The 27,246-nt window shown below is 42.6% G+C and overlaps 1 protein-coding gene across 1 annotated transcript in view; it reads right to left on the bottom strand.

The window, feature by feature from the left end:
• SCAMP1 (secretory carrier membrane protein 1) overlaps positions 1–26,891 on the bottom strand; it is a 35,899-nt gene extending 9,008 nt beyond the window's left edge. The window contains exons 1-7 of the mRNA XM_056848657.1: positions 26,822–26,891; positions 19,542–19,619; positions 11,719–11,817; positions 11,202–11,313; positions 10,607–10,735; positions 4,955–5,114; positions 3,084–3,185 (exon numbers count right to left, since the gene is read on the bottom strand). Coding sequence (XP_056704635.1) covers positions 3,084–3,185; positions 4,955–5,114; positions 10,607–10,735; positions 11,202–11,313; positions 11,719–11,817; positions 19,542–19,619; positions 26,822–26,878 — 737 coding nt within the window. The 5' untranslated portion in view covers positions 26,879–26,891. The remainder of the gene's footprint in view (positions 1–3,083; positions 3,186–4,954; positions 5,115–10,606; positions 10,736–11,201; positions 11,314–11,718; positions 11,818–19,541; positions 19,620–26,821) is intronic.
• Positions 26,892–27,246: the final 355 nt, after the last annotated feature.

Here is a 27,246-nt window from a genome sequence, read left to right as displayed (position 1 = left end):
GTTTTCAGTTTGCTTATTCTTTCCTGGGATAGAGATAAAGAGTTGGTCTTTGAGTTGATTCTGGTTCCCAGGTGTGTCATAACTTGGGAAGGTTGTAAGGAACTCTTGCCGAAATTTATGAGATATCCATGTTCCTGGAGGACCTGGATAACGTGATCTGTATGGGTGCGGGAGAGATTTGGTGTTGGAGCACAGATCAGAATATCGTCCAGGTACGGGTGTACCTGGACTCCTTCCTGTCTGAGTGTAGCAATGACTGTTACCAGTACCTTCGTGAAGACCCTCGGGGCGGATGTCAACCCGAAGGGGAGGGCTCTGAATTGGTAATGGTTGGGTCCATAGGCGAACCTGAGGAATGGTCTGTGTAGTGGATGTATAGGAATATGGAGGTAGGCCTCCGTCAGATCCACAGCCGTCATAAAGGTGCCAGGGAGTAGAGATTCCACTATTGACTTGACTGTTTCCATGCGGAAGTGTCTTCGAGCCATCCTCTTGTTGATGTACTTCAAGTCGAGGATGGCCCTCCAGTCGCCGTTTTTCTTTGGCACCGTAAAAAATATGGAATATACTCCCTGGCCCTTCTGAGAGCTGGGGACTGGCTCTATGGCTTTGATGAATAGCAGGTGTTGAATTGCTGTTATTGTCCTTGAATGTTTCTCTGTTTTGAGTGATATAGGGGAATTTAGGAAGAGATCCCGGGGTCGGGAGGTGAATTCCAGTAGGTATCCATTTGATAGGATCTGAGAGACCCATTTGTCCGGGTTGGACAAGGCCCACCTTGCTGTGAACATTTGTAACCTCCCCCCCACGTAGGTGTGATCGGCGTCACTGAGGGGGGTGTTTGGGTAATCGGTCGCCCTTATCTGACCTGGCCTGGAAGTTTTGGGGCCTAGAGAATCTCCCCCCTCTGCGAAAGGATCTGGTATTGTTCCATGATCCCCGGTTTGACACCCAAGAGCCTCTCCTGAAGTCTGTTCTGAATCTGGGAGTGAATTTGGGGGAACGAAAGGAATGATACAGAGGAGAACGTTGGTCTTTTTTGATCTGCATGGGAAGGACCTGTTTTTTATCCTTTGTTTCAACAAGGATACTGTCCAGCTTTTCTCCGAAAAGCCTCCCCTCTTTGACTGGGTAGGCCATCAGTGTAGCTTTGGCCTTAAAATCAGCTGGCCAGGACCTGAGCCATAGACCCCTTCTAATGGAGGTGACTGATGCCATTGACCTCGCTACTGAGGACATGGTATCTAGTGAGGCATCCGCCATCACGGTCAACGCAGTTTGTACTCTGTCAAGACCACCAAGAACTCTGAGGCTATCATCTGGTACAAGTTGTATAATTTTCTTGACCCATAAATAAGCGGCCCTAGCAAAGATGGAAGTGGTAGCGCTGGTCTGAATGGCCATGGCTGAGGCCTCGTGCGCCTTCCTCGCCAGGTAGTCTGACTTTCTGTCTAACTGGTCCCTCAGGGAGCCCACCCCGTCTTCTGGGATCAAACCTGGTGATTGGAGGTCCAACACAGGGGCGTCTACTAAGGGAACCTTAAGCATTTCCATGGCATGTGGAGCCAGATTGTATAATTTTTTAATACTAGTGGGGAGTTGTTTATTGGGAGTTGGGTGCTCCCATTCGTCTCTGACCGCGTTAATGAAAAATTCTGGGAAGGGTACTGAATTGGTTGTTGTCTTAGGTCTTGGAAAGCATTCCTTGACCCCTTTTTTTAACTTAGACTTTGGCTCTTCAGATTGATCTGATTCCTCATTGAGATCAAGGGCGAGGATAGCCTTTGCCAAAAGGGCCTGATAATCCTCCCCAGAAAAAAGTCTGTTATGCTGTTCTACTTGTTGAGGTGGGTCTTCGTCGGAATCGAATTCCCCCTCCTCTAACTCCTCCTCCTCCTCATAATCTACAGAAGAAATGGGAGACTTAGAGAGATCCATTTGATTCTCCCTGGTTTCACATGGCTTAGCCTTCATTGCTGCTTTTGTAGGCCATGACCCACTCCTGCCAGCAGAGGGAGCATCGACCTTTGATTTTGCCTCATTTACAGCAGAAGTGCAGTTGGAAAAGGAAGGATTAGGCGGGAGATTGGGAGGGGGAAGGGAGGGGTCCAATCCCATAGGGGGAGGGAGGCGAGTTTGAAAGGATTGAAAGGCCATCCACTGACGCTGGAGGGCATAATTAATAAGGTCATCAGCATTTTGCCATGAAATAAATTGTGCGCCTGCCACCTCCTGGGAGGGGGGGGGGGGCTGCCAACTCCCGGCGGGAACGTTCCCGTTTGCGCAGGGTTACCAGAGGATGCAGCTGCCATCGGATCCGAACGTCCCTGATGCTTGTTGAGCGGTTTAGCCGGTTTTGGGGAAGAGGCGGGTGACTTGCGCCCGGCTTTCGCCCCTGCTCCAACTTTAACGCCGCGCCTTTTTCTCCGGGCGCCCGGTAGCTGCGGCGCTATTTTGCGCGCCTTTTTAGGCTTTTCTAAAGGCGCCTCCGGATCAGGCGTCTGGGTCTCTCCCGGTTCCTCTTTGCTCCCTAATGGTCCGCCTGGGCGGCCGTTGGGAGAACCGGAGCCCTTGGGGTTGCTCTGCACCAACCCCCTTTGATAGTCCTTCTCAGAGAGAAGGTCGTCTTCCCTAACTAAAATGGCGTCGGCCATCTTGGCTAAGGAAATAAGGAGGGAAGAAAAAACGGAGGGGGGGGGTAGAAGACAGACCAACACTCAAAAAACAAGGATCAAGGCGAAGATTAAGGACTCACGGAACACTGAGAGGTAAGCTGTAACACGAAAGGGAAAGAAACTACTCCTAGCTAAAGAAATGAAGCCTAAAGGCACAGAGCTATGCGGAGTTGCCTGCTCCACCCGGATAGGCAGGACGGAAACTGGCTTCCTCAGGCTGTTTTCCCGCCAAGTATCACAGGAAGTCAGAATCTTTTAGTCCTGCCTACCCGGATGGAGAGGGAAAACAACCCGCAGCTCAGGATGCCCTTGCCTCAGGGGAGAATTGCCTTCTTGTCCCTTGTAACAGTGATACATTATTGGATCTTAACCACTATTTACTGCTTAACAATGAAATGGGTTACTTACCAGTTGCCCCATCCTTGGAAACCTGCCGCCTGAAGGACATGAACTGCAAACTGACAAATGTACACAAAGAAGAAAACAAAGAATCTGAAAGAACTGTCACTCCTGCAAAAGAGAAAGAGGGGAGAACATCTGAAATGTCTTCACAATGTTCTGCCAAACAGTACCAGCAGAAATATCTAAAATTACACAAATTATATATAAACTGTGGTTTTGTGACAACATCCAATTGCTATGGAAACAGAGCTGCTATCAATACAAACTACTCTAATCAAACATTGCACAAGCAGCAGAGTAAAAAAATTCTCAGAACCAATTTAAAACAATTATACAATCAATGATGGGATCTCTGCTTTGTAACAAAAATAGACCTTTGCCTTGTCGCCTAATATATAGTCAAATGACACCTTATTTCCAAACCTTATTTATTTTATTGGAGAGATGTCTTATTCACTGGTCACTAATGTCAAATGTCACCTCTTGCATTATGTTTCTTAAGGATGAAAAAATTGTGGCCCAAGGAAGTCTATGGATCTAAGTGCCTCTCCCAATCATAGTAGGCACTTGCACCCATGGAACAGGGAGAAGACGATTTTTGCTGATGCCTCTCTGTCATTGCAGCCCTCAACTTTGATCCCAATGATAATCCGGGGGATCTAGTGACACACACGATACAATTTCAAGGGGACAGAAAACTACACTGAAACAGAGGAAACAGAAAAGTCTCCATTTATGCAGTGCAGTTCTGCTTGCATTGTTTAGAATTCAAGCCTTTAGTTCCTTTGTTTTCCAGTTTAATACTTTTGAGAAAAGAAAAAGTATAAAACCTAGCTAAATGAGTGTATCCACAAAGCAACCACCTATGTCACATATATTCATGCTGCTACATAACAATATTTATTCATTTTAAAAGGAAAGCACTTACAATTGGCAAGAGATAACATGATATAGTCTAATATTTTTAAACATAGTTTCACAGGGCCTGTAAGACTGGGATGTTCCGCCAGGCCTATGGTTGAGGACAGTGATGGTTCCATCCCAGCTGGGCTCCCAACCCCGCTACCCCCCAACCCCCCCTCATTCCTTGTCCCCCTCCCATTCCTTGTTCCTGGATATCTTTCCTCTGTTCCTCTTCCTTTCCCCCCTCCTTGACTGGTTCTCCCCATTATTATTATTATTAATGCTTAAGGGCGCCATCTGGAATTTTAAAGTTGGTAAGGATTTTAAACATAATTTATATGTTAGTATATTATTTTAATCTGTTGAATTTTGGGTTGTTAGCTGCCCTGCGCCTGACTTTAGTCAGGAAAGGGTGGGAAAGTAATTGAATAAAATAAACAGTAGAACTATGAGATAGGTCCTGCAAGCAGAGTGGATTTTGCTGATTCTCCCTTCCCACTGCAGACCCCCAAGTTGCACCACATACTGTTGAAGAGTCCACCAACACCCCGAAGCCACTTTAGGGGACATTCGGGGGGGGGCTACAGGGAGGGGCAGAAAGAGGGACACATCTGCTTCACTCACAGACCTTTGGATTTAACCCCAAGCTTACATAGTTCAGAGTAATAGAGTAAAAAACAGCCAAGGATTTACTTTAATAAAAACCCTGAGTTAATATGATTTTATAAGAAAAATGGAACTGTAGATTGGTGGGTTAGACAGGTGAGTTTCACATAGACTCATTTAGCCAACCCACATCATCACTGCTTGTATATCAGTAACAAAGCCAAGTTCCTCTGAAAGCTACCAAACGTTTACAAGGACTTGCACGAAAAGTTGTAAAACCATGTTAAGTGACAAGAAGATGATTAAAAAGCAGTTAAATGATGTAGAGTTTTAATAGCATGAATTCCATGCTAGATGGAAATTGTTACCTGAAGGCTCCATAAAGTGGTCTGTACCAGCAGACAAATGAACAAGGAGTAAAAAGCAAGAACCAGAGGATGCTCAATCCAAAGTCAACTCCTCGCTTCGGCTCCAAGCAAAACCAGGCCAGACATCCAAAGATGTTAAGAAATAGTGTCACTGCATGGACTACAAAAAACACAGGTATGCGTACACTGAACTTCCACAATTTTTGAAATTTTAGAAACTTAAAAGTATGCCAACTCCACAGATTATATAAAAATTTGATCACTATAATCCGTTTGTATAATAGGTTTTTTAAAAAGTGAACACCCTTCAGTGTTGATGTTTTTAAAAATCCAATTATATTACAAGTAATCTAATTTAAAAAATAAATCTTAATGTAATACAACTAATCCAGTTACAGTCTATACACCAACTCTCTTAAATATGAACCCAAAGCTCTTGATCAAATGCCACTAATAGGATTAAATTACCCCTGCCCGTGAGGGCAGCTTTCTTCCAAGTAACAGCCCCTTGCACTTCACAAATGTTGCTGACATTTGTGGGAGCTAGGCTAAGGGACTGCCACTGGAAAGGAGTAATAAAATGCCCTCATGTGTGACCTCAGCACTGTCCAACGCTTTTGAATCTGTCCATTGAGTTAAAGACTGACTTCTATGTAACAGATACAACCTGGGAACAAAGTATAGTTTTTTTGGAGTAAAGTATCATAAATATGACACAATAGGTCTTGTATGTTATTCTTCAAAGCTGGTTAGAATGTCAACCAAACATTGCAGGCCCATTCTCTTACAAGCCTGCAAAGGGAATGTGTCCACAGTTTCTGCAGATTTCCCCCTTGAACTGCACCCTCCTGCACCATGTCCAATACCATTCCCAAGGATCCCTCAGCCCAGTAGCAAAATTTCCAGAGTATGCCAGGGGCTGCAGCAAGAACTGAGAGGCAAAACAGAACCATTAGACAAGCACAGCGTGGTGATCTTAAGGGCAGGTGAGGAGTGGGGAGGAGAAGCAGGGAGGAAATGCATTTACAAAGAAACCGAGTTGGGGTAAAATAGGCCACAGCTTTATTGATCACGGCCACTGGAGCAGTGGTATGGCATATGGCAAGGATGTAGGAATAGGGCGACCTGACTGTCAGCTGATGAAACCTTTCCCCAGCCCGCTTGCTGGGGGTAAACCTGGAATGGCAAGTCCAATGGTCCCACAAGGTGGGACCACCATGGTGTGGTTCCCTTGGCACTTGTGAGTGGAGCCAAGTGAAAGCCCCTGAGCTGGGCATGCCACTACATGGCTCCACCTCCAAGACTCATTAAGGAGGTCCCCATCTGGGAGAGGCAGGCATGTAGGCACAGCCTCCCCCCTACTCCTGCAAAATGGCCCAAGACCTGGAACCACCACAAGAGCCAGGCTAAGACACCCGGCTCCACTGGCTTGTCACTCCAGGTTACCACCAGCATACAGGTTGGAGAAGGGTTCCATCGGCTGACAGGCGGGTCTCCCAATTTGTGCACTATGCCACACCAGTGCTCCACCTGCAAGTAATGCATGACCATGTCCAGGTTGCCCAACGCTGCTCTGGGCACAAAAACCTGCCTCTCCGTCCCGCCCCCTCCCTGCAAAACAGCTCAAGGTAAGTGTGGGGCCCTGCCTTACTTATAGTTGCATCTAAGTAACTCTTAGCTCCTACAAGTGTATACAGAGCTAAACATAAATTCTCATTCACTCAATTTCTCCCTTTGTCTCTACCTGTGTGCGTGCCATCAAGTCACAGCTGACTTATGGTGACTCCATAAGGTTTTCAAGGCAAGAGAAATTCAGAGGTGGGTTGCCTTTGCCTGCCTCCATGAGGGCTGAAAGAGTTCTGAGAGAACTGTGACTGGCCCAAGGTCACCCAGCAGGCTTCATGTAGAGGAGAGGGGATCAAGATTAGAGTCTGCCACTCTTAACCACTACACCACGCTGGCTTCTAAGTAGATGCAAATAATACAATGCAGAAGGTGACATATATGAATTTAAAAATATTTAAACTAGTACTGTAATTGGACTTTTTCATTGCAATTTGAATAATTTAAACCAATATTTTAAGTTGATCCATCCTGACTATAATGAGCTAGACTCCTAGCTTGATAATATTTTTTATATTTTTATTTTCAGCTAAAGTGCTTGCACAGGGGACTACCTTTACCTTTTAAAAATAAAGAAATCAATATTTTCATGTGTGTGTGTGTGTGCGCGCGCATGTGTAAACATGTGTAATATATACACTCTTGAACTTGCTGGAAATTATAGATATATATATGAAACAGAATGTTCAGCAAGTTTAAGAATCATTACAGTGTTTCTTGCTTTAGTAGCTGACATTTCTACAGTAATTACTGGATACACAGACTTTTGCAGATACTATTTAATTATCTGAGAGCCAGGCCAGTAAATGCATACAGGAACACTACCCTACCCTATAATTAGATATAGTCAAAGACTACACTGCTAAAGACATTTTTACTTCTTATAAATTAAAAAAACCCTAAGTTACATATAAAATTATAAGCAGCTGCATGTACACTTCTTCTAGACATAATCTTTGTATGAGTTTGGAAAGCAGAACTGGCGATGGCAGATCAGTCATATCACAGCTTTACACCACTTTCCCACAATTGTCTTTTGTAAAGTTAATAAAGGAAACTTAAATTATTCACATATTGATGTACAATTAAGATTAGGCTTTGCCACACTACCAGGAATATGTCTACCATGTGCTGTGTACATTCATAGGCAAGAGTGAAACATTGTCATATACAGTGGGGGGTACACGCCAAAGTTTCAATTTTTTAGAATAAAATTTGCAAGCAGCTTAGTATGATTGTTGGTTACCTTGTGGAAGCTGGCTGGTTTTTATGTCTGCTCAATGTGGTTGACACCAAGCAGAAGCACATATCCTCAAATCAGCTTAGCACCCTTTTAATGCACACTGAACTCACTAACCTATAACCAAGAAAGCATGAACACTGAATTTTCCACAATCCTGCAGCCCCTTCGGATCCCCGGAAAAATCAGTTCTGGGGTTATGGGACCAATATAGAGGAACAGTTCATGTGTCACGAGGCTGCAGTGAAGAGAAGGAAGGGAATGAAGGTACTCTTTCTGTGTGTTCCACAAGTACCCCTCTGCTGACAGAAGGAGCCAATTTCACCTCCTTCACTCCCCAACCCATGTAGTTATTCCCCCATGCGGGTCCCATGACCTTTCAAGGAGTTAGAAGTGGCAGGGACAGAGGAACACAAGACAAATCTGTGCACCTTCTCCACATGCCTGGTTGGATATAGGCCACTTTCATATACAACTAGATGAAGAAGTCCATGGCTCTTAAATGGCAATTGGCAAATGGTTGGCCAAGTCTGTACATATATGTGAGTTGAGAGCAAGCAGAAATCAGGCTAGCAAAGACATATTTTTATTAATCTGGGCAATTTTTCTTAATTTTACCAAGCCCAAAATAAGATATGCTTCATTCTGTGTACATGTGCAATATTTTAACTATATTAGTCCAGCTCTGTTTTTCCATAATGATAATGTCTTTACTACACTGTTGGGGAAGGGAGGGGGGCGTATCCTGGCTTGGTGGTTTTTGGTGAAGTTTTATTTTTATGAATAAACAGTTAAGATTTCTAAAACAAAGTAAGGTAGGAGGACAAAACAGTAAACTAAAAGACCACCATGGGAAAGTGATGTAAAACTCTGATGTGACCAATCTTCCAATAAAAATTCATTTTAGTACTGTTCCATATTATTAATTATTATATGAAATGCCCCAACTTCCATGGATAGTAATATATAGATGCAGATATACACACATTGAAAACATCCTGTTCCTATGTACCACTGTCTGAAATGCAAACAGGTCTTCCTTTATATTCCAAGTTTAAACATCTCTACTTAGAAGTAAGTGATTCTAATGGAAATTAATTCTCTGTAAGCACATTTAAACTCACAATATAATAATAGCCTAATCACATGAAACAGCAACTGAATTGGATTTAAAGCCTAATCTCATATCAGCATCAGGCTTCAACAGCCAAATGACGCTGCAGTCTTAAGCACTGCTGATTGTCCTAAGACCATAAAAGTCAGTGTGTTCAGAGTGCTGGCTATGATTTGGGGAACCCACTTAAATGCATTAAGTTCACTTAACTTGAAGCTCAGTTGGGCCTTGAAGTTCACTTGGACCAGTCACATACTGTCAGCCCAACCTATGTTACAGGGTTGTGGTGCAACTAAAATAGAAGTAAGGAGTACCACATGCCCTGCTCTGAGCTCTTTGGAGGAAGAGTGGGACAAAAATATGACAGACAGATGGAAGGACATGGACAACCATGAAATATGATGTACTAAAAGATCCTATTAGGAGATCCTCAGCTTACACTCCAAACTGCCAAGTTCTGCGCTGTCGCTATTAAAATATGCAGAACTTTATTAGAGAATGATTGTTAGAATATTTTACAATTTTATAAATTTTAAGGTGATAATTTTAACCAGGGGTTGTTTTTAGTGATCTTACACCTTTATTTATACGGGCAGTCTGTGATTTTGCGGTACAAAACTATTGAGTCTGGAAATTTGGATGTGTTGGCATGTAATTGGTCAGTTGACCGTATTAATAAATTTGATGGACTAAAAGCTCATTAAGACTGAAATTAAGAAACTGTACCCTAGTAGTGAGGGATCTGGGGCAGATATTTCCCTGCTCAACACTAGAAGCTACTTCAGCTGTAATTGATAAAACAACCAAAGTGGACTCTTCAGATCAGGCTATTATCATGGCTTTTGATGATGGATCTCAAACGTTAAAAATAAATTCAGGGCAAAAAATTAATTTCTTAGGGAGCCCCTTAAGCCAACATTAATTATCATGTAGTCTATGAAGGTGGAAGGAAGGGAGGCAACCGCCAGGCCCACTTCCATCTACTCTGGATGCTACCATATTGCTGCAGCTTGAAGGACAGAATGATGAACTCAGACATTTTCACTTTGTAAATCAAACTCTGGTTGACACACATCCATCCATTTACAACTACAATATCTGGATATGCTCTAGTAATTATGAAGTATACTAGCAATAGGAGACACTTTGGAAACGGGGAGAAGTATTTCCATTTCCATTTATTGTTAGGGCCATTGGCCAGCATAAGGGGAGAAGTAAGAATCAAGAGACTGTGGGTAAGGATCTACTGATGTGAATAAACAGAAGTGAATGAAGTGATATCAGAATATTTTATTGCAAATGAGTTTCACTGACCCATATCCATATCATATGGGTGGTGGGCATATTTTAAACAGTTTACAACACACAAATGTGAACCCGTGCAGCTACATTCCCAAAGAAAACTGCAGATAATTCTGGTAATTGTATATTAAAAGCCTTGAATGCTTTTTTTTTCTTTTCACCACAGTTTTATGTTTCCCAGAATAAAAATGTGTTTGTTAAAATATTGCCAAATGTTTAAAATCAACATAAATGCCTACACATTTGAAATATTTTAAATGTTAGCTTAAGCAACAGGCCAAAGACATTCTATTAGCAAGTGGGAACACTGAATATTACATTTACACAATGTTTGTATCAAACACTAAATGTACATAAATTGGAATTTACTTACACATCCACAAGTAGTACATAATTTTTACTGTCTTCTGAAACTCTACCGGGATGTCAACAGAGAAATCCTGGTAAAAACAAGGACCCACTGGGAAATTTCCTGGCAGTGGAGGCCAATTGTTTTTCCTTCCTGCAAAAGTAAAGCTTTAGTAAATATTTATGGCCACTTCATAATTATATTTTTGTAATGCCTAAAGCAAGTCTCAAGTTACCTTTCACTGTCCAATGTACGATGTCAAACACACTCAGCACTTCAATAATTTAAAATGTACATACATTTTCCTACAGAGAACATATTCAAAATGATAAAATGAAGCAAATGCTGTACCTTGAGATAAGCCAATAAAGTAATCAATCCAAAATCCAAACCATAGTGGTGGCACTTCTGATTGTAATGACTAGCTTGTTAGCAATATAATGATATAAAAATTCTAAGTAGTAGAGAAAATATTTCTTTTTCTTTTTGGAAGTCCGTGGTATCCGTAAAACTCTCCTCCAACACCACATTTCAAATTAATCAACTTTCACACCCTTACATAGTAAATGGGGAATACTGTGGTATGAATTATCTTGTAGAAGAAAATTTCAAAGTATACCTCCTTGTTGGTTGAGACTCTGCATTTCTCTTTCCCTGCGATCTAGTTCAGCTGCTTTCCTTTCCAATTCTTCCTGACGTTTAAGCAGTTCAGCCTGGGCCAAGGCATGTTCCTGGGGAAAAATGTATTAGGAGATTGTAAAAGAACAAGCATTAAAAAAAACTCCACATTTTCAGATTCTTCAGGAGCAATCCAAAGCAGGACTACTCAGGAGTAATTCCTGTTTTATTCAATAAGGTTTACTCCCAGGAAACTAATCTTCGGATTGCAGCCTTAGTTGTCAATAACACGGATAATACTGAAAGCCAGTGCATTATATAGGTCAGTGTGTTGCTCTAGGCCTGGGAAGACCAAGGTTCAAGCCTTTGCTTACCATGAAACTGGGTAAGTGACTTGGGTCCACTCATTCCTCTCAGACTACCCTATCTAACAAAGCTGTATGCTGCCCCAGTTGCCTTGGACGAAGAGAAGAATAAAAAAGTACTCAATGAAAGTATTAAATAAATAGTAGATATACCTTTGCAATCTGAGTATAAGCAGGCGGTTCCTCTGTTGGTTTCATTATAGCTGGTTGTGTACTGGGCACATTGGGAATTTTGACATTTCCTGGTGGTGGCTAGGAAAGACAAAAAGAATCTTTAAAGAAGTGCCTGGAGATTAATTACCGAAGACCGCAAGACTATTTGTATAATTTGCTGTTTGTGTAAACAGTAAACTTACTACATTTTATTACACTGATGAAAATTGAAAAATAAAGCCGGAATATACCAACTGCACTCTTCATATTAGTCTGATATTTGTTGACCCACTGATATTTACTCAAAATATGTTTCAACACAGGAGATTTTAAACAGGGCAGCAGGTGAAAGATGGTATTTTGCAAGGGCTGTCATCTGATTGAAAGAATCATGCACTGCAATCCTAAGCATGTTTGCTCTGAAATTACTGAGCAAAATGAGACTTACTCCCCAGTAAGTGTGCTTAGAACTGCAGCCTTAGTTGACTATATCTATGAATAACAATAGTTTAAGCGGAATTGTACACACTTCATTTTTAGATATGTGCATATGCTGCACCATCATAAATCTCACACCTCCAGTGCAATAATTTAGGAAAGTTCTTCCCCTTTATACAGCCTCTGCAATCTGTAACTTCTGTAAGTATTTTTATTGAAATTCATTCTTTATATTTGTTCCCTGATTAATCAGGGATATATTTTTTAAGGATTTTAACTGATTAACAGCCCATTCCTGAGCTGTTGGCAGCCGGGGACAGTGGGAAGGAGGCACTGCTGCGGCGCTTCCAAAGCCATTTCATGGCTGCTTAAAGACAAGAAAAAGCATTTTAGAGCCTTTTTTTGTAAAAATTGGGCTTTTTACGCCTTAGAGAACAGCGATGCTGCACCTGCTAAAAAGCTGTTGCAGCAATGCCATTTTCCCCGCCGGCATTCCATGCCGAACAGGGATAGGGAGATGCCTACAGGAACGCCCTCCGCAAGGATGCCAGCACACACCCCAGAATGCCAGTGCAGGCCTTTACGCTGGTGGGACGCCGGAAGGCCCAGCTGGTGTTCCGGGGTAGCGCAGCCGTGGCAGTGCTGGGAGACCAGCATCCAGGCCTCCCCGCCAGCATTGGGGCCACTCACAACAGCGTAAGTAGTCCGGGCACCGGCGCAGGAGGGGGCCAACGCCAGCACAGCCCCTTCCTGGTCTTCTGAGGACTTTCGTCCTCAGAAGTCAGGAATGCGCTGTCACATAACCTGTCAGTTGATATTGTAGCTTTATTACTATAATGGAATGTATTTTCACTTAAAGAAAGGTGGATGTTGCAAAACAAACCTATTTGCCTACAAGACCAGACCCTACCCTGATTAAGAATCCCTTGACTGATTCTTTTATTGATTCTTTATATCCTATTTCCGCAAATTCACATGTGTTCATTAGCACTATTCACCAAGGACAACTCAACATGCACAGCTCCTTAAACCAGCATTAAAATGTGGCTATAGCATGAAACAGTGAGAGACTTGCAATAAATACGTCTTTCCATAAAGTTGCCACTTCAATTGGATTCATAGGCATACTTATTTGGGATTAACTTCCTTTGAACACAGTTGGATTTCAGTGTAAACATACCCTGCAAATAAAGCTTATTATAGGTTTAATATCCAGGACCCTTTGATACAGGAGTGTCATAGGAAGTGATGTGGGTTTTCCAGTAAAATCTGAATCAGAAAGTTTTCTGGAAAACTTAATACAACGCCCTAAATAGAGCATGATGTGATTTAGCATGCAAACAACAATTTTCAAAGTACCTTATGTTAATTTTATGTCTCATTAACAACAAATACTTGAACTGAAATATTTCATTAGATCAATAACCAAGTCTGTTTTACATGTTATTTTAAAACAAATTTAAAGCTTTATGAGAAAATACTTTTTATTAGAATAATATGTATAATAATGTTGTCCCGAGACGGGCCTGGACCCGGTCCGTCTGGGACTGAAAGACCCCGCCACCACAAGGGGAACGCAGGAGAAGGGGAGGGCTCGGGAGGGGGCCAGGGACACCCAGGGAGCCGACCCCTTATCTTCAGGTTTTTTTGTCCCCACAGAAGCCGCGGCAGGAACAGCCCGCGAGGAGGACCAGGCCAGTGGGCCGCATCGGGAAAGGGAAGTCGGCTGGCACCTCGACGAGGGAGGGTGGGGCCGGCAGAAGGGAGACGGCACCCGAGAAGACGCAACCAGAGCTCTGGCTGGCAGCGAGGGGGCCGGTAATCCTGCCACCCCCACAGGCCTCCGAGTAGACCTCCCCGCGGCCCAGCTGACAGGCGGGCGGGCACGCCCAGGGCGAGGCCGCGGCGGTCCCTCGGCACCCAGCGCAGGAGGCCCTCCCGCGGCCCCGCCAAGGGGGCGAGGGGGGGGAAAGGCGCGGACCGGACGGCCAGACTGGGACACGGAAGCCGGTGCCAGGATAGGAGGGCCTGCTTCCGGGGGAGGGCTAGTCAGCCCCTCATAAGGTCTTGGGGGGGCGGGGCCTGGAAAGGGAAGGGGAAAGCCAGGCCTTTATAAAGGCCACTGGAGCGGAGGCCGGGGAAGAGAAAGGTCAGAAGTCTCAGTGCTGGAGGCTGACAGAGCCGAGATTCTGGCTTCGTCGGAGGGAGAAGGTGACTCGGATTCTCCCTCCGAATGGTCTGAGGCCGAGGAGGCTCCATTGGCTCGACCCGTGCAGGCTGCAGAGGAGCGGTGGGCAGAAACCCCAGAGCCCACAGCCCTTACAAATGTAATGGTTGGATCTCACTGAAACAATCCACATGTGTGGGGGTATTTCTGTCAATTCCCCCCTCCCAAGGCAGCACCTCAGCTGTCCCCTATGCTGTTCCTACAGATACTTCATCGCCCAGAAGCAACACTGTGGGAAATACTTCAGGCTGCAAAAGAAAAACAAGTGACACTGAAAACTGTTGGACTCACTAATTTTATCACACCAAAATCATGCATCAAATGCCAGGGATGCGTCCACTCATCTGTTTCAAAAGAATTTAATTCTGTTCCACAGAGGTCACTGGGGCACCTCTGTTCAATGTCTGTCTCTACAGCATCACTTAGATTACCCGTTAGTTCCATATTAGATTGGTGATTACAATACCCCTTCCATAGGGTTGCCAACTGCCTGGTGGTGGCGGGTAAACTACCGCCCATCCACGCGCTCTCATGCGTGCACAGAAACAGCGCACGCTTCACTTTTGGGTAAACCCGAAAGTGACGTGGACGCTCTAGCACCCTCGGCTAAAACTCTATGGAAACCACACATCTCTGGTCGTACTCAAAAGAGCCATGCAACATGCACCCAAGGGCCATATTTAAGTTTGTCATTCAAGTGTTGGGAGTCTGGACAAGAGGGGAGTGGAGAAAACAAAACAATATACTATCTAAAGATATCCCTACTCATCCAACCCCACTGTGCTTCTCTTTCATTGCTTAGCTCTCCAAAGCATCACCACCGCCTCTTATGGCCAGCCTTCCATACCTACCCAGGACTCAGTATGCACACATAAACCGCCCAACTCTATATGATCTGTACAACTTTTCCAAATGCCACTATTTAACTGTCATAAATATCCCACACGCAAAAGCACCCATCTACCCCAAGCCTGTTATCCTAATTATCCTTATAATCCAGATCTCCAATACACCGTTTTGTGGCATTTAGCAACTGTGCTTTGCTCCAATGAGGTATAATTTACTGTCCTATACTTTCTATGTCCCTTAGCACCTGTAAAGAAGGGGGAGAAAATGATGCAGGAGGAGTCCATATCAGCCACGGCTAAATCAGCTTCTTAGTCTTATCAAAGGCATCAACTTCCTGATCACAGATCAGTAGAATGTGGTAGGGATACAACACACAGAAAAAAGAAGCCCACAGGACCTGGTAAAGTCCCTGGGCTTTATGATCCACGACCCTGTACTGATACAAGGCATACTGGTCACCTCTGTTAAACACTGTTAAGCTTCACAATAACAGTGATATTTAAAATCTTCTAAGGAATCAAACCTCTCAGAAACATAGAGTAATAATCAGTAGCAAAAAGTACAAACACAAATATTGCTAACATTAAAATCTGAAGGGTTTCCTGCAGATGGTTTATAAACATGGAAGTGATTGTTCTATCCAGTGTTTTTATGCTGCAAAATTCAATACCATTGTGAAAAGACATGTATATCATCAAAACCACAAAGAAAGCAAACACTGTTATTGGGAGTCATTCCAAAGCAGTCTGGGATATGAGTCTGTAATTCAGAGGGGGGAAAGCCAACATTTTACTGTTTAGATCCCGGGGGCCTAAAATAACTCTCTGGATTCTGGCATGTATCTCACATTTGTAAAATGGAATATTTTACAATAAATTCATAAAATATGTAAAAAATTAATGCAAAATTACTGTGAAGTCTGGATGATTATAATTTCTGGTTCTTTGCACATTTTATAGATTTAAAAGATTTTATTAAGAATGTCTTCTTCTTGGCTGATTTCAACAGGCCATGAACAGCAACAGGCAAGGCATCAAAAAACTAAACAATTCACTATTACGTTCTTCTGCAGAAATATCTGTCCGAATCTACTCCTTTAAACAATTTAAGTCTAATATCAAGTATAGTAAAATGGTTTAAGAATGGAAAGGACAGGTTTAATATCCAGAATACAAATGCCCAGATCCAAGAGGTATTAAGTATCAGTGCCTGTTTTTTGCATAGATTAGCATACTAAACCGATCAGAAGTCTGCTTTTGGTTTACTGCACTCTTGCATACAGTTTTAGAAAGATTCTATTCAAATCTAAGTTTAACTACAAAAATGAAGTTTTAAACTGCTGAGAAGCACCTAGCTGCAGCAAGGAGCAAAGGATGCGTCTATCTTGCAGCTCTTTGGGAAGACAACACGCTGACCCAATTAGTTATTAACTTGTGAAAGGCTTCTGTGTCACTGTAATACAAGATCAAGGCTGCAAGGAGTGTACCATACACAAGCCAATTCCTACCACAAAGTTTACAAATTTAACACACGCTGAGCCATTGGAGGGGAAAAGCAGGATTTCTTTGGCAATTTCAACAAAACACTGCTGGAAATTTCCAAACTATTAAAAGAACACTGCTATAAATGACAGCACTTTCCATCACCACATAAATGACCCATTTCTAAGAGCAAAGCACATTTCCACTGCTCTTTGATGAAGTTCTTTCTGTGGGTTAAACAGCTTCCTTTTGCTTCTACAGAAGATACAGTATGCTTCCTTATTGTGGTATCAGCATCATTATCCTGACATCTTCTAGATAGGGACATGAACACACTGAACATGTTTTAACAGATATTTTAACCTACAGCAACACAGGGGGAAAAGTCACTGTGATAAGGACTGTCATCAGATAATCTCTGGCTTTTCTCAACATAAGTGCTATAGTCCCCTGTTCTATGAAACTAATGGGACTTCAGATATTCATATAATTAAAAGAATGCTATGTGCCAACAGTAACTAGGGGTAAAAACATAAGATTTTAATTTAAATGTTTATTGTTTAGTGCATAAGAAGTGCACTAAACTTACATGGTGTTTACAATATGTGATTTAGCAAACACTGCTTCATAAATGTGGCTTAGGCTGTTCTTTTCCATAGAACAAAAACAGACCCAAGGAATCCCAACCACATAAAAAGCAACAAAGGCAAGGAATAAAAGCAACAAAGGCAAGGCTAGAGTTACCTGGCCATACGTGTTAATGAAGCCATAACAATGTTTAAAATGCTGCTCGAGAAGAGGGGAGAAGGCAGGTGCACATTTAAGCCTGGCACAAGCCAGATTCACGCACATTTTTATTTAGCCACAGTTAAATTGGGCATTTGAATACAGACAATCTGTCTGCAATTAAAGTTACAAGGAGGTTTTCTGAACCACACTGCTGGCACTAGCTGAACAAAATTCTGATGAACTGTATATTGGAAAGTCTACCCTGATTAATAAGTAGGGTTCCTTACAGTGGCTTTTGAAAATAACTACCACAGAACACAAATACGAATTTCTGTGAAAAAGCTGAAGTAGCATGACTTTATAGCACACGCCTTCACAGAAATCATCTTAGCATATGTATTTATGTTTCTAATTTTGTTCAATTGTACATTTTATGTTGTTGTTAGCTGCCCTGAGCCTGGGATAGAAGCCGATTAAAATAAATACATACATACAAGCCCTGTATGCACACAAGAACCACACGCTGCATTATGCTTTCAGAAGAGTCTTTATTGTACAACATGTAATGTGTGTGTAAAGTGCCCGTCAAGTCGCAGCTGACTTATGGCGACCCCATTTTGGGGTTTTCATGGCAAGAGACTAACAGAGGTGGTTTGCCAGTGCCTTCCTCTACACAGCAACCCCGGTATTCCTTGATGGTCTCCCATCCAAATACTAACCAGGACTGACCCTGCTTAGCTTCTGAGATCTGACGAGAATGTAATACAGATCATTATATAGCTGAGAATCAGCTATCTTTTCATCTACATTTGGCCTGGAAAAAGAATCCCATTTTCCATAAAAGTTTGTATATAGCCTCATTAACAGATTTGTTCAGAAAATGGTAATACATAAACAATGTTGGAACCCTCAAAATACACTAATTATGTACTCCTTCAATAGAGCTGGAGATATCAGTTGTTTTTAAGTGTATGGTCAGAGCAGAACCGATAATATAAAATTGAGTCTAAACACACTGTCGCTTGCAGGGAGAGAAATTGTCAACTGAAATTCTCACTGGTAGTAGTTACAGGGTCTAGCTGCTCAGCCAGGCAAAATCTGACAGTGATCATTACTGAGAATACCCTTAAGATAACAGCAATCATCAGGAGACTTGAACAGTTCTCATTTTATAATGTATCATCTCAGTTTGATGAGCCCACAGAAAGAGAAAGTGGTATCATGGCTAGAGTGCCATAGACTGGGGAGACTCAGGTTCAAATCCTACATCAACTAACTCAGTGGATTTGGGTCAACTGCTTAATTCTCAGCATAACTTCAGCAACTAATAAAGGTGGGAACCATCTGTAGAATTTTCCTATGTGCTGCCCAGAACAAGGGATCCATCTAAAAAATATGCCCACCACCATGACAGACCCGTTTCCAATACACAACAGAAAGTTGACTCTTGTTTCATGTATCCTTCCAACTGATAATTCAATCCTGATGTTATCCTTGCTACTCCATGCCCACAAATACTGTCCCCTGGTAAACTGTATCCACCCAGTAGAAAGGATCCATTTACTATCTCTCACATCCACCTCCAGCATAGCGTGCTGTATATAAGTTGAATATTTCCCAGTTAGTAGTCTTGAATGTCACTCTGCAACAGCATAGAGGGCACCTGGAAGTTACAACTAAGTTCCTCTGGCACGAAGACTGCCAAGTACGCACTTAGCAGTTATCCATCTCTCTGCCGTGACCTTCCCAGGTTCTCCTCAAATCTCTTTTCTATCCCTTTTTAGTGTACTTACACTATTGACAAACTACCCTTACCAAAAAGACAAAAAAAAATCTGAAATCTGACACTGAATTAATGACCCGTTCAGATACAACAATAAACTATGATTTGTCTTTGTATGAATGAGCCTAGACAATCCTAAGGCTCTCCCTTCTCTCTTTGCATGCAGCCCCATTCTTCTGGTAGCTACACACATAACTGGTCAAAATTAATATCAATTCAATGTTTTATTTTTAAAGGTTTGTAAAAGTATCATCAGTTCAACATTTTAAAAGGGTTTCCACAACAAAAAAAGTTTAACACAACAAGGAATGCTTACTGTTCTGGAATCTGAGAAAGGATTGTATTCATCTAGTCCTGGAGGAACATTTCTCGTCACTTGTGTAACTGAAGGATCCTAAATAAAGAGAGAGAGTGCCATTAAATATAGCATGCAAATATACAGTCCATGTGATAGTACCAATCCAAACACATTTACCAATACAATTATTGCCAATGTATCCCCATTTCCAATAATAACCTTCTAAGTCTGGTTTGTAGCCACACAGATTATTGCATTTCCAGAGTTCATGACTGAACTACCAGTTCTGAAAACACAAAATGCGGAGAAGCTGACTACATTCATTATATCTGAGAGATGTTGCAGAACTTCTAACCTGCCCATTTTTAGCACAAACTTAAGACAAACTACATAAACTATCCAAAAAAGAAGTTTTATTTCTTTCCAGTGTGGAGAGCCTGATTCAATGAATTTTCACTCAAGAATAAGTACCATTAAATCCCAAGAAATATGAATAGGATTTTACATCTTCAGTTTTGACAGAAATATACCACTACTGATTGAGCCAATCACTGGAGTCTATTTGGGAAACATTACACATCAGAACTATGTCTTTTTAGTTTCTAAAATAAAGAAATTTATTGGGATATAAGCTTTGCAAAATAAAAACATGTCAACAAAGCATAAAAAAATCTTAACTGTCATACAGTGGAAGATTTTCATATTTAGGTTTGACTTTATTTGGGGCAGAGAGAGAAATGCTTTCATACTCTCCCTCCCTTCATGCCAACTGATTTTGTCCTGATCTTCTTATAAATCTAGATTAACACAGTTCTGAGACGCCCCATTGTCACACTCTGATTTAGATGAGAAAAATAGCTTCATCTCAGGATACAGACTAGAGCTCAGTTTTCAGCTGAATCTACCTACCCACCTCTTCCACCCCCACAAGATTTATGTGCCACACTCTCAACCCAAATGAGTTCAAGAGAAAACTAACACATAAAATATACAAATACAAGTACAAAAAATAAAAACTAATAACTTTATCTGTATATACCTTTCCCCTTCCAATTCAGCATCCGATAGAGTGAGACAGCGTTTATTCATAATGAGCCTTTGACGCTGTGCACAAACTGCTCACAGGTGACTTCCCCAGAAGTCAGTGGTAGAATTCATTGTTATTACATGTTGAAGTCTTAGATTGAACCACTGGTATTTCCAGTTAAAAAAAACTTAAGAAACAGGGCTACGGTCTTTATCTGAGCCTGAAGAGCTGCTACCAATCAATTAACTTGTACTGATCTCAACAAATCAAACATCTGAAGCAGCTCCTATGTCCACCTACTTTTTATGGAGAAAAAGGTGTGCTCATTATCGGGGAAGCCATTTAAACATTTATATCCCACCTTTCCTCATGGATCAAGGAAGCTTACAAATTATAATTAAAACCCAAAATAAATGCCCCCTCAAGAGATACCTGCAGTTATAATGCATTAAAAGCCCTGGCAATCAAATGGCCTTATAGTACCTCCTAAAAATTTCTAAAGATGGCTCACACACCCTTCTCAAGGAACAAGTTCCACAGAGTGGGAACAACAGAGAAGATACAGGCTCTGGCTGAGGCCAGGCAGGCTACTTTAAGTGGGGGAACTGCCTGTAAGTGGCCGCAGTACAGGAAAGAGGACTGAAAGTTAGATTTGGTTTTTGTTTTTAATTTTGCATTATGAATTCAGGCCCTGAAATATACATTCAACATTTTATTTCAAGAGCAAAAATAACCTAGCAAAGCATAAAGACCATACTTAACAGCGTCAAAGTATTGTGTAGGTGCAAGGAAAGAGGCACTCCCACAGGATATCGGATCTCACTGCTGTCATTCATCCGGTTCTTCACTTTTTATCACTCTTTCAGCTCTGTCTCTCTGTAACTATGTCCATTCCAAATTCAGACAGCAAAACACACACTCACCTGCCTTTTAGCTACTGGTGTATTCTCAATTATTTTCTCTGTTCTAACATTGATGAATCCTTGAACAAGAGAGCTCTCTGGAAACCATATCCTGAGAAACAGCTCCCACTGAGAAAAAATCAACCAACCATTCTGAACATAGGAATGGTAAGCCAGGAGCCATAATGGTCGCTTATTCAGGACCAAAAAGCATCCAGCTGTCCTCAACCAGGGTCAGGGCCTTTTCAGCTCTGGCCCTGGCCTGGTGGAATGCCATGCCTAGCGAGATTCAGGCCATGCAGAACTTGAAGGACTTCCGCAGGGCCTGTAAAACTGAGCTGTTCCCCCAGACATATGGTTGAGGACAGTGATGGTTTCCATCTGGCTGGCTCCTCCTCCTCCCCTTTCCCCTCCTTTTTTCCACCCTCTATTGTTATTGTTATTATGTAGTCTACCGCTGCTATAGCCTAGGGGCACCTGGTTTTATTGAGTGTATGGAAATTGTTAATTTTATGGATTGAAACTGTTTTAAATGGTTGTAAGCCACTCTGAGCCTGACGTAGTCATAGAGGGTGGCCTAAAAATATAATAAATAAATAGCAAATAAATGCCATCTCTTTGCAAAAGATGCGTTATGTCTGCTACACTCATACATCCTGCTTCATTCTAACAAGCAGTAGGTCCAAGGCACATACAACTGTATATTCTAAAGACTTCAAGAGCTGCCCTAACAGGAAGAGCTTTGACATTGATTATAGTCACCACAAAAGCACAGTAGCCTTCAAGCGTTATTTTTAGCACACAAAAACAAAATATGTTCTTAAGCTGATTATGATGTTTTGGACTTCAGCCAGAACTCTGAAGATGCATTTCAATACTGGAGTGATCTGACTGTGAAATATTGTTCTCTTGAAATTAACACAAACATACTTTTAAATCACTACAGAAACCATCCTCATCCTCCCACACCCTTGTTTTTTAAATGTCACAGTGAATTGAAGAATAAGAATGAGAAATAGAATACTAAACTAGCTGGTAGCGTTGCACATAAACCCATATCTATACGTTTGGGAGGGGCTGTGGCTCAGTGGTAGAGCATCTGCTTGGCATGCAGAAGGTCTCAGGTTCAGTCCCCGGCATCTCCAGTTAAAGGGACTAGGCAAGTAGATGATGTGAAAGACCTCTGCCTGAGACCCTGGAGAGCCGCTGCTGGTCTGAGTAGACAATACTGACTTTGATGGACTCTGATGGTCTGATTCAGTATAAGGCAGCTTCATGTGTTCTTGCGTTTACTGCTTATGACAGTAATCTGAAAAGTTATGTACCATTAGCATTAACTCACTATTAAACTGAGGCAGAATGACTGTAGAATAACATTCCAGAAAGGAGAATGTTACAAAAAATGGAACAATGTAAACAGGGATGGGGAATTATTTGCATGGCTCATATAAATGTTTTAGAAATTGAGCCTGCATAGATAGTGAAAAAGTGACACAATTACTTTTTTTGGAAATAGCACCAAATTTTTAGTCACTGTAAGACCACAGTGTGTTTTCCAGCTCTGAGGACAGAGTATGATGATAATCTACTACTTTCCACTATTTTAAAGACAAAGCAGCAATAGTACCTCCCCACTCCAAATAGTAAATGTGGTTCCATGTAACCTGCCATTCATCTGATCACCTGGGGCAAACAGGAGCTGCCCTAGCTGAGCATCCAAATGGCAATATGCACCTACCGGTACATTATTAGCACACCCATACATATACTCCTTGTCCCTATGGAGTGTGCAAGAACAACAGCAGGAAGCAAACCCTTCCTGGGAAGCTTGTCCTGTAGCAGTGTCACCGAGGGACCCTGGGACAGTCTTAAACCCATTTTCTATAGTCTATTTACATGGCCACCTACTGAAAACACCCCTTGCTCTTCCATCTTTTGTTCTCCAAATTGGTTCAGTAATTTATTCTACTTGTAGTTAAAACTCTTATACTGATTCCAAGCTTCAAAACATCCATAATTTTCAACTACTGCTACAAAACTTTTATTTCTCACCACCCTAATAAGCCTAAATACAATCTACGTGAAATTACTGTTAGGTTCTCATTCTCCTCTGAAATTAACAGGTTTAATTCCTTCTTAAATGAGTCACTCACAGAAGTCAAGCAAAACTAATTTAAGTGTGTGGAAACACATCAAATACAAGTTTCCAACTATCTTAAAAACTTCATGTAGCAGTCAAAAAATCATGACCCTGTTTTTAATATTCATATTGCCCCGTAGGTCAAACCATGTCCCTGCCTGCAAGGTTACCATCAGAGCTACCATATGTTTAGTTATTTTTGAATGCATTGTGAAGGGGTGAGGACAATGTAGGTTGCATTTAGGCTTATTACACAGAGAACACATTCCTGTGCAACATGTGTTTTAAGTCACCATGAAATCTATTAAAATATTAAGGCCTGATATACTTGGCTCCTGATAGTCAGTAATGCAGCCTTGCAAATGGCCCATAAGTAGCCTTTAGGATATGAAAGCTAATGCCACAATAAAGGTATTACAGGACTTTTTGGACAAATCTACACCACAAACGCTCTGGTTTTCTAGTAACTCCCTCTACCCAGGGTACTCTAGGTATTGCTGCTGTCATTGGAGAATAATCCCATACAGCATCCTCACCAAACTACAACTCCCGGGTTTCTCTGAACAAAACCTTCACAGCAGAACTGGTATAAAATAAGAAACAAACTTTAAGGCATAAATGTATGTATTTATTTTACAAAATTTATATCCCACCTTTCAGCTCTCATAAGGACCACCAAGACAGTTAACAAATTAAAACATAAATAAAATCACACCTTAAAAACTATGAAAACCAACAAAAACACATCATTTAAACAATTAAAACCAGATCTAAAATATATACAACATAACAACAAGTATTGAAACATTGGGCAGGAAGGAGGGATCACTGACAGTAAACATCCAGGGCAGGGAGGGGTGGATGGTACATCAACAAATCCCAATCCTGTCTCTCACTCCTAACTTTAGATACACAGCCACAAAACCAGACGTGTCCTGGGTAGGGCACCATGTTAGGGGGATAGAGCCCTACAAAGTATGACATCACCTCCCAGCCCACCAGACCTATTCTGATGTATCATTGATTACACTGGGGGGCACAGTTGGGAGTGGTTAACCTCTCCTCCCTCCCCCCAGCCAAGTCTCTGATAAATATGCCCTGTCAGCTTTGCTATAAATGACAAGCCTAGCTTTTCTTCTTGATTTTTTCCTGCACAGAATCGCAGATTTAAAGTACTAAAAAACAGTATCTCACAAATACAAGGAGTCTCTATAGTGAATAGTGGCTGGACACTTTGCAGATAATTAAACCTGCAGAACCAGGATATCCACAACCAATGTAGGGGGCTCTCCAAGTATTCAAAACTATGACTTTGTAAACTGACTAAAATAAATGGCTTGATGAAGACTTAGGGAGCAATCCTAAGCAGGTCAACTCAAAAGTAAACCCCATTTTATTCAATGAGTCTTACTTCCAGCAAAGTGTTCTTAGGATTGCAGCCTCCGTATGCTCCAGAAGGGAAGGACTGTTGACAGCCACAGTCAGCTAAAGGAAAAGGGGAGAAGAAATCAACCTGCTTAAACCCTGAGAGTTTACTGAATTCCAGCAGATGAAATTCTGGGTGCATTCTAAGCAGGTCTGCTCAGTTGTAAGTCTCATTTTATTCAATGGGGCTTACTCCCAGAAAGAAAGTGTTCTTAGGATAGCAGCCTTTAAGTGGATGGGAGGTGGAATGGGATTTTCAAATCATTCCCACTTCACAATGTGTTTTTCGATGGCATACTTTTTTTCGATGGCATACTTTTTTCTACACCAGTTTATTTTATTCTTTTATGTACTGACTGTTGTTGTATAGTGAACTTATACTAGCACTATAATGGCATGAAGAAGAGATCCCATGAGATTCTTGGAATAATTATTTGTACAACACTATCAATACACATAGTGCTTTATAGTGTACAGGATGACAGGTCTCTACTCCAAGACACGCAATTAAATCTGACATAAAGGAGATAAAAAGGGGAGGCACTGGTGAAAATGAACAATGTGCATTCTATTGCTTGGATTTAGGCTTAAAAACTAAATTAAGCTCCATTATCTGGTTACTTTAGCTTTTCTTCAATCTGAAGCTGTTGACACAGATCTCACATTCCCAACATCACACTTTTCAGCAGCAAGAAATACAGCTAAAATCAAGAGTCAAGCGGCTAAAAAACAGAACACTTCTCTCTTCCCGGACAGTTAATAGACAGCACCAAGAAGTGGTTCTTAGGAGACTTTGTTCCAGAATCTATCATCCATTTTGTGTCTGTTTATAGGCTTCGGAAACTACCTTTCAGGTAGAGAGATGAGTTCCCGACCTGGTCTACTGCCTGGTGTCAGCTCAGATTGACACAAGAAGCCTTCTTCATCCTAAGTGCCGTCAAGTCGCTTCCGACTCATGGCGACCCTATGAATGAAAGTCCTCCAAAATGTCCTATCTTTGACAGCCTTGCTCAGGTCTTGCAAATTGAAGGCTGTGGCTTCCTTTATTGAGTCAATCCACCTCTTGTTGGGTCTTCCTCTTTTCCTGCTGCCCTCAGCTTTTCTTAGCATGACTGTCTTTTCCAGTGACTCTTGTCGTCTCATGACGTGACCAAAATACGACAGCCTCAGTTGAGTCATTTTAGCTTCTAGGGTCAGTTCAGGCTCGATTTGATCCATAACTCACTGATTTGTTGTTGTTGTTTTTGGAAGTCCACGGAATCCGTAACACTCTCCATGGGGGATACCCAGCCATAAAGGACTGCAGCATCCCCCAGCCTTGGTCATCCCTCGACGTCCCACGCCAAAGGCACGCGATTAACCCTTTCATCTCGAAGAGGGAGGGGACAAGGAAGGCCGGGAGCCTGAGGCGGGAGAGGCACCTTCGCTCCGATGAGGCCTCTGAGCGGCCCCGAAGGGCCAAGGAACCGCCGCGGGGTGGGCGGCCAGGAATCGAGCCGGGCTGCTCCAAAAGCCTCGAGGGGGGAACCCGCCTTTCCCACCACAGGAGCGTCTCATCCCCCCAGCCTAGTTTCACCGGCAAAAACACAGCGGGGGGTTGGGGAGGGGGAGGGGGAGGGGGAGGGGGAGGGGGAGGGGAGACTCCCAAGTGAAAGGGGGCGGGGCAGGGCAAGGAGCATCATTTTACAGGCTACTTCACCGGTCGGTGCGTGGGTGAGGGGGGGGATTACCTTCACAAAGCTAACGAAACTGGGATCACCCCCCCGAAATATGAACAGCCTTCCCTCCTCCCCGGTGCGTTTACCTTAAAGGGGTTGTTAAGGTCCGGGTCCGCGAAGGGGTTGTTGTCAAAATCCGACATGGTGGGTTGGTGGGTGAGGTCGAGCGGGGCGGCGGCGGCGACAGCGACTCTAGCCGAGCGCCCCGAAGGTTGCCGCCCCTCCGCCCCTGCGCCCCTCCTCGCCGATGTCAGCGCGAGCCGAGTCCCACCCGCCAAACCCCGGATAGGCCGCTCAGGCGGCCCCCCCCCTGCCAAAATGGCCGCCCCGGAAATAACGTACGAAGTGGCAACGGCTCCCTGACTGGGAAATGGGAACGGCGTGGAAGGGAAGCCTGTAGCCGGGATGGTAAAGGCGGAGAGAGGGAGGGGTGCGCGCTTTTGTGCTGTTCTCCTCGGCGTTGACGAAGCTCCGCGAGGAGAACTTTCTCTTTTGCTTCTTCGTCGGTCTT

The sequence above is a fragment of the Euleptes europaea genome, chromosome 4 (assembly GCF_029931775.1).
Source record: "Euleptes europaea isolate rEulEur1 chromosome 4, rEulEur1.hap1, whole genome shotgun sequence".
Lineage (NCBI taxonomy): Eukaryota > Metazoa > Chordata > Lepidosauria > Squamata > Sphaerodactylidae > Euleptes > Euleptes europaea.
The sequence above is the reverse complement of the archived record's forward strand: the minus strand, read 5'-3'. Positions and strand labels throughout refer to the sequence as shown.